Here is an 8,293-nt window from a genome sequence, read left to right as displayed (position 1 = left end):
CCCCACTTGTCACAAACCAGGCCATACGGCCGTGACAAACCAAGGAGGGAGACGCACACAACAAAGCCAATTAACAAATTATTTACTAAGGAAAGAATACTTAAACTAAATTAACAGTATTATATGAAATCAGTAGGATCAGTGGCGTAAGTAAGTGCATGAGTGAAAAAGTGTATGAGTGCTGTGTTGTGATAAGATGCAGCAACACAACAAAACCATCAAACCCAAAAACCAGACTGTTGTCTCAGGGAGGAGAGAGAGAGCACTGAGCTCCCAGAGGGTTTTTAAAAGGCGCATGGCACACAGGCCTCAGGTGTGTCTGATTTGCTGACGACCCTCTGCCACGCCCACTCAAAGTACCTGTACAGAAAAACAAGACAGGCCACACAACCAGGAACAGGAAGAGAAGGTGGAGTGGGTCGTCACACAGTATATGGCGGCGGCTTCTCCCGTAGCTGGTACGCCGGGAAGGCTTGGCTAGCTGGGTGCATTCATGCTAATGCTGTATTTTACTTTCCGTGCTTGCTTTTTAAAACAACGGGGACAGATCCAGCATGGACAGTTACCGGAGTGAGGGATATGAAGCAAAACACCAGGGCACACATGGATAACTCTGTAAAGCTAGCCATATTAGAAAGGTGAACATCGCTACGCAGCTGGATGACGCCCACAGGATTGCGGTGAGGAAACATAATGAGGAGGTGGATAAAAACAGCCACATTTTACCCAAGATTATCGATTGTGTGAAGTTTTGTGGGACTTTTGAGTTGGCCTTGTGTGGGCATGACGAGACTGACTCGGACTCCTCGGACAACCCCCCCATTTTCTGGGGCTTGGTGGATTTTGTTGCCGTCTCTTGACAGTGTGCTGGAGGAGCACCTGAAGACAGCTACCGTTTTTAAGGGCACGTCAAAGACGATACAGAACGAGCTGTTGGACTGCATGCTGTCAGTGCTTAAGGATTACATCCTGGAGGAAGTAAAGAGTGCTGATTTTATCGCCATTCAAGCCGACGAGACGACTGACGTTTCCACCCACTGCCAGCTGGTGCTTGTGCTACGCTACATCGATGCTAACAGTAACATCCAAGAGTGGTTTTTCGAGTTCATTAGCATCCAGAGCGCAACCGCCGACACCATCGCTACAGCGCTGCTGGAGAGGCTCAGCACCATACTCTCACATGGACAAAAGGCCAAACTTATTGCCCAGGCTTACGACGGAGCAAGTGTGATGAGGGGAGCCACCGGCGGAGTGCAGCGTAAAATAGTGGATGTGTACGAAAATGCGCACTACGTCCACTGCTACGCACATCAGCTGAACCTCATCATGCAGCAGGCTACTTCACGCATCCCCAGGATCGGCACTTTCTTTTCCGACCTTGCAGGATTTTCTGCTTTCTTCTCCAGGTCTACCAAGCGAACCACCATGCTTGACCAAGTGGTTGCGCATAGACTCCCCAGAGCCTCTACAACACGGTGGACCTTCCACAGTCGCGCTGTAAACACTGTGTACAAGCACAAGGATGACCTCCTAACGTGTTTCCAGACCATCAGAGACTCTGGGAACTTCGACCCCCCCGACTGTCAGAGAGGCTGGGGGCTTTGTGAGGAATGCTCGAAGACGAGGCTCTCTATTTTTTCCTGGCACTGTTCCACAAGATCATGCCAAATGTGGACATGCTTTTCAGCCAGCTGCAGAAGAGGAACATCGACCCTGTCTTCATACTAACAATCAGGTAAATAACTATATTTTACTATTGGCTGATAAAGCTGTTGATGTTAGAAAGATGAATAGCTCACTTCCAACAGTGTAAAAGCCTAAATGTGTCTTGTTATCAAAGTGAGTGATTAGCATAGAGCACATCACAATTATATTTGTTATAGTATTTTAAAAGGAAAGAGAAGACACAATCAGACTTGGATAATAATGAAGGAAAGTATTACACAGTTTGTAATAACAGGCTTATTAAGATGTCCACCAGGTCAATTTCTAGAAGAGGCCTAGTTGTTATTGAAGATTGAAGATTAACTTTAGTGTCATTCAGACTATCACTTACACAGGACAAGTGCACAGCAGAACAAAATGATGTTGCATCCCTCTCACAAATGTAATAGAAAACTGCTAAAAAACTTAATAACATAAGTTAATTATGTACATCACAGGTTAAAAGCAGTTACTAGACATATTGTGTGTGTGTGTGTGTGTGTGTGTGTGTGTGTGTGTGTGTGTGTGTGTGTGTGTGTATGTGTATATATAATATATACATACATACACACACACACAATATGTCTAGTAACTGCTTTTAACCTGTGATGTACATAATTAAGTCAGTCAGTGGATGTGCGTGTGTGTGTTGAGGGGGGGTTACAGTGAGTTAAGAAGTCTGATGGCAAGTTATCAAATTAAACTTTATTTTTTGGACCCAGGGCCTCCATTCCCTCTTTGTGTGGGGACAGCGCATCTGACGAGCAGCAGCAGCCCATAAAGCGATGGAGTAGCTGGGACCAGGAGAACAACAGAGGCTGGCTACAGAGGTAAGTTGTGATGTCATTGTCAGTGTTTCCCCTAGAACTTTTTTTCAGGCCTGGTAGTATGTAGCCAAAACCAAAAACCCTGAACAATCAGCACCTTAGTTATCATATACTTGACTTGGACATAGGCATGTGTTCAGTCAGGATCACTTGCATCAAAATAGCTCTATTGCAAATTAAAGCTGATGATGTATCTTTTACAGGTATGTGATACTATCCTGATTCATGACAAGGAGAGGTTCTCCTTCACCCAGCACCTCATCAGCGCAACACTGTTGCATGGAAAGTTGTTCCCACAACACAGTGTGAAGTTCCCCGATACAGCGCTTGAAACAACCGTGGAGGCGTACCTCATGTTGAACAAGGCCAAGCTCAAAACCGAACTGTCCCTCATCTATGAGAACAGTGAGTTCAAGGCTTGTAGTGGTGCAGTGCCTCTGTACCAGTTCTTCACCGCAGCACTGACCACATGTTTCTTTGTATATAGTTGACCTTTGCAAAAAAAATCATCCAGTTATATATGGTACTCTAGAAAGTCTTCATAGTGTGTTTGCTAATATTACTGTATATATGTTGTTTTGTATCAATTCATTGTTGCAGCTCTCAGCGCTAAAAACGCGTTTGGTGGACACAAGCCCTAACTCAGACAATTCCAATCACATTTAAAGGACATCGACTGATTATCGTTATCGCCAAAATCCCCAAAAATATCGCCCACCCCTAATTCAAATCATGAAATATCACCTTTTTACACCATTTTAAATTTAGTGACAAGAGAGTGCTAACAAATACATTAAACACATTTAACATAAAATAAGTTTTTAAACTGTATTAGCAAGCAAACTCCATTGTGATAGCTCCCTAAGACCGACAGAGTTGCCTCAAATGAGCTTATATAGCAGTGCTAGCATAAACGTATTGGCTTAAAACTCTCCAAAGGCACACAATAGCGCCAAAATATGACTTAACATTAAACCCTATGTGTAACAAAGTTGTAACAAACCTTGTGCCCTTATCAGCTGGGTGCTAGGTAAACAAAAATGTATCATTTGGACATTAGGCTAGCGCTTTGTCATGCTGCCACACTTGAAGAGCGACCATACACCTTTTTCCGGCAAGACCCCTTTCAAAATAAAAGCTCCAACCTCAATATCAAAATAATAGGCCCGATAATAGTTTAACTTAACAATAACACATAAAGGATTAATACAAATAAGAAATAGCAACTTCCTGAAATAAGGTTTTCACCCACTATACCTCTGTCTCACCGATGTACAGTGGGGTGTGCTGTCCCCCCCCCCCCTCCTAGGATCAATAATCATCTCCTTTGTCTTGTTTGTGTTCAAGGAGAGATTATTTTCCTGACACCTCAGCATTTTACCTGCAGGACAGGAGGAAACACACAATCTCTGTTGTGCGGGCGTGAATGGTCAGAATGTTTGCTGGTACAGGCAGGAGTGGACACACACACACACACACACACACACACATAGCGGGAGCTGGCAGGGTTAGGGGCCTTGCTCAACAAGACCTCAGTGGTGGGAATGAGGGAGGGTTAGGCACTGCTTCTTAACCCCACACAGATTTATCTTGCTGGTCCATGGATTGAACCGACAACCTTCCGGTCCTAAGCTGCTTTAGCTAACTCGAGGTCACCACTGCCTGAAGGCAACCCTTATTTTCTACTATACACAACAATCTGACATCAGATTTCTTTATGGACTCCAAGCCTTTAAGGTTAATTGACAGATTTGAGTTCTTTAAAATAGCACTCCTCTCTTCACATGTAAGGAGCTTCTGATTTTTAACTTTAACACAAAATTCAAAAGAAAACTCCCGTGTTGGGTCTAACTCCATCAGGTATTAGAGCATTAATAACAGAAAGACAGATGGCGGAGAGGAGGGTAGAGACTTTGTCATGTAAAATATTTCATTCAACACACAGCATGAAGCATAGCAGGAGGCTCTGGCACAACAACAAAACAAATTATAAATCTAATGATAATGATAATGAGGTCAATGTCTACTCACAGGCTCGCTAACAGTCAGCCTAACAGCGTTTCATTCAATATTCAAAGTAAAAATATAAGGATGGCAACTTGATTTCTTTACTAAATTTCACTATGTCAGCATGTTTGGGAGAAGCATCTTCTTCCTCAGGACAAACAAAGCATGAATGATAAAATACTCACAACACACAAATATACTGTGCCCAGACAATCTCAACCAGACAAACAGACAAACCTGCTCTGTAAAAATAATAGATCTTTTATGGTAAAAAAAACTGGCAGCAATTGCCAGAACTTCACCGTAATAAATACTGTAGAACTTTTCTATTACGGTAAAAGGATATTAGTACTGTTGAGTTTAAATCTTTTTAATATTTTACTGCATACATACAAGCTTTTAGCATCAAAAGAAACAGTTTTGCCATATAAAAATACCACATGAGTGCTATGACAGTAATTTTTTGTGCAATTTAAAAAAACAACTTTATTCTGTATAAATTCCTTTAAAATGCTGTTGAAAATTTAAAAAAATCTACAGACATTTTTTTACAGTGTGTGTTTGTGGGAGAAGCGAAAAAGAATATAAGAATATAGTGGAAACAGAAGGCAGCTCATTTATCACGCTGTGACTGGCTGAGAGACTAGATGCTGGCTCCAAAAAAATCCCGCCTCCAGTTGACTCCCATTGCAAAGGCGCCAGCCTCCCTCTGGAAATATGAATTCAATACATTTTTTGTTGTTATGGTCTCAATCTCTCAATTCAGACGCTCTTAAAGTGTGCAGAGAGTCATTTTGGAAATTGATGCTCCATGATGGCTGCTGTGTGGGCCTTGATTGACAGTTCTGTCCTTCACATGAGTCTTGCCTGAGGATTCATTAAATATCAGATCATTTCTGAATCGTTCCTCACTTGTTCATTAGTAACTACTCAAAGTTTGTGTACCGTATTGTAAAGTGTAACCAATTTCATGAATGAGTAAGAAGAATAAGGGTTTTGACTGTTTGTCATATCTGCTGAAATGTTATCTGTGAATAATAATCTGATAATCTGTGGCTCATTCTAGTGCTCATAATGGAATTTGTTAGACTCCATCACCCTGAATGAAAGCAACCAATCAGAACCAAGAAAGATAAAAATACACTTTGGGTTGGAAGCTTGAAGAATGTTGCTTGTTGAGACTCAACAATAAAATATATCTTTATAGGCTATGAGTGGTTTCAGAGTATGAATAAAATACAGATCATTTAGTTGGCTGAACAGATACAGATGTACCCACTCATCCCTAGTAGAAACTTGAATCCACCAGTGCACATCCACTGAGAATAGACTTTACAGTGAAGTAGTGAGACATCTTTGTGTCCAGCAGGAAAACATTAGCAATGAACAACATTTGCTTATTCAAAATTCAGGAATGTTTTTGAAGAAGTAAATGCATTTGAAGGACTTTAATGTGGAAATATATATATATATATATATTTTCTTTTTTTTTTTGTGGGAAAAACATTTCAGACACACATCATTGTTCCAACGGACTATGTGTACATATGTCTGGAGGGGCTCTTTAAATTTTACCAGGGAGTAAAGATTACTACACTATTGAGCATTACTCCTGCTCTGCCAGCACTAAATTGACTGAAAATGCCATAAGTAATCATTTGATAACCTAATTTATTGTTGATTGTTGCTCAATTTCTGGAGTCTCCAGTTTCCTGGAATCCTTGCACAGGCCACACAACAGCCAGCAGAGAGAAGAAAAAGATTTTTGTACAGATTAAACAAACAAGAATCATTATTTGAACTAGTAAGCTTCAGACGTGTTAGTACAACAGTGATGCTGTCTGGCTTTGGAACCATGGAATGAACAAATATCGGTATCTCTTGTGTTTACAGGCTGACGTAAGTGAAGTAATGCCAACTGTACCTCCACATCCACAGCCCTAGATGATGATGGATTTTTAAAATATTATATAAATATCTTTGTCTGGCTTGCATGTTTGTGTTTTTTCCCACCTGTTATTTTGCCGTCATCCGTACCTTTCTTTCTAGTTCTAGTTTCTTTCTCCTTTTTCCTGAGCGAACCCACAACATCTATTTCCAGCTACAAGACTCATTCTGAAAATCCTCTTCATTAAGTTCAGAAGCTTTTTCTTGTTCGTGTCAAAATCATTAGGACAGTCTCCTTTCAGCACTGTGAGTTCTTGAAAATGAACTGTCAGGTAGCTCACCTGGTAGAGCTTGCTGCAAGGGCCATGGGTTCAGATCCGACCTGTGGCCTTTTACTGTGTGACATTAACACTCTCGCTCTCAAGGCTTTCCTGTCCATCTCTCAAGCTACCCTGTCTAATAAAGGGAAAAAAACCCTCAAACATATCAGTATCTCTGGTTAAAAAAGGCATCTCCTCATTGAGGATTGTTAACTTTGTTTCCTTATTGTTCTCTCTCTATGTCGCAAATACTATTAATGGAAGGTTGCGCACCCACACAGAGCAGACAGCAGAGCAGACAGGCTGCGGTGGAGACAGTGAAGCAGGTGAAGTGAAAGTAATTTCCTCTTGCTTTGTCCACAACACACTTGTTAAACTAATAGCTAAAACAAAAGCTCTCTGTATGTCTGGGAGTCTCCAACGTTTTTGAGAGTGGGGGCTGCCTAAAGGGAGAAAACTGTAGGGAGGGCTATGATGTAGAATAGAATAACATGGCGGTGTGTATTTCATATACAGGGTTGAACCAATTTGATTTGGAATTGCAGGTCTGGAAATAGGTTTTCTCTGGTTGTGGTAATAACACTGAAGGATCGTATGAGAAATCAACTGACATGAACTCAGAGTCAGTTTACTCAGCTCGTCTAATCAAGGTAAACCAATTCATTGACAGATCATGGAAATCTGAAAGTGGTTCAGACCACCATGTGGGACACAGAGAATGAATGCCAGATGCAGAAGGGCTGAATAGGGAAGCATGGTTTTAAATGAATGAAGACATATCATACCAGTAATGTATTAAAATTATTTGATACAATGGAGCCTACTTACTTGCAAAAATGTTCTTCAAATGATATAAAGCTGCAGAAAATAACTTTTTGTCATGTACAAAGTCTTTTTATTGTCATTTTCACAGTATATACAGCATTTTACATACATGAAATGAAACTTGTCCTCTGCATTTGACCCATCCAATATACATTACTATATACATTAGGAGCGGTGGGCAGCTGTAGCACCCGGGGAGCATTTTGGGGTTAGGTGCCTTGCTCAAAGGCACCTTGGCAGTGCACAGGAGGTGAAACTGACACCTCTCCAGCTACCAGTTCACACTCCATATTGTGGTCTGTGGGGCTTGAACCGACAACCCTCTGGTTCCAAAGCCAAGTCCCTACACACTGAGCTACTGCCGCCTAAACTAAACTAAACTTAGCCACTGGCTGAGATAGCAGCCCTCCACCCTCCAAACCAGCTCCTCCTCTCTCTATCAGCGGTACCTGTAGGCGGTGAATCATGAGCAGAGGGAGGAGGACAGAGAACCTTGGCAGAGGTCTGCACCCTCCAAGTGCACTTCTAGTTAGATTGTAAATCTGTGTCGTGTGTATGAGATTCACAATGGCTCTATGACGTCACAGAGACTGTGTCCATATTAAACTATACAGACTACTATCTGATGGCAGTTTTACATGTTCTAATGTCTGAATAACTTTGTAATCAAGTGTGTAACACTCACAATGGCAGCCTTACTAGATTAGACGTAGTAACATTTCA

The 8,293-nt window shown here is 41.5% G+C and overlaps 1 protein-coding gene across 1 annotated transcript; it reads left to right on the top strand.

Annotated features, from left to right (window-relative positions):
* Positions 1-424: 424 nt before the first annotated feature.
* On the top strand, positions 425-3,741 carry LOC127350825 (zinc finger MYM-type protein 1-like). Its single transcript, XM_051377851.1, has 3 exons — positions 425-1,735; positions 2,427-2,534; positions 2,735-3,741. The coding sequence occupies exon 1, from the start codon at positions 784-786 to the stop codon at positions 1,726-1,728; it is 945 nt and encodes a 314-aa protein (XP_051233811.1). The 5' UTR covers positions 425-783; the 3' UTR covers positions 1,729-1,735; positions 2,427-2,534; positions 2,735-3,741.
* The last annotated feature ends 4,552 nt before the right edge of the window (positions 3,742-8,293 follow it).

Source organism: Dicentrarchus labrax, unplaced genomic scaffold, assembly GCF_905237075.1.
Source record: "Dicentrarchus labrax unplaced genomic scaffold, dlabrax2021, whole genome shotgun sequence".
NCBI lineage: Eukaryota > Metazoa > Chordata > Actinopteri > Moronidae > Dicentrarchus > Dicentrarchus labrax.
Note: the sequence above shows the minus strand (reverse complement) of the source record. Positions and strands in the feature narration are given on the sequence as shown.

Excerpts from the sequence above, each read along its gene's own strand:
- LOC127350825 (XM_051377851.1), top strand. The coding sequence starts at position 784 with ATGACGAGACTGACTCGGACTCCTCGGACAACCCCCCCATTTTCTGGG.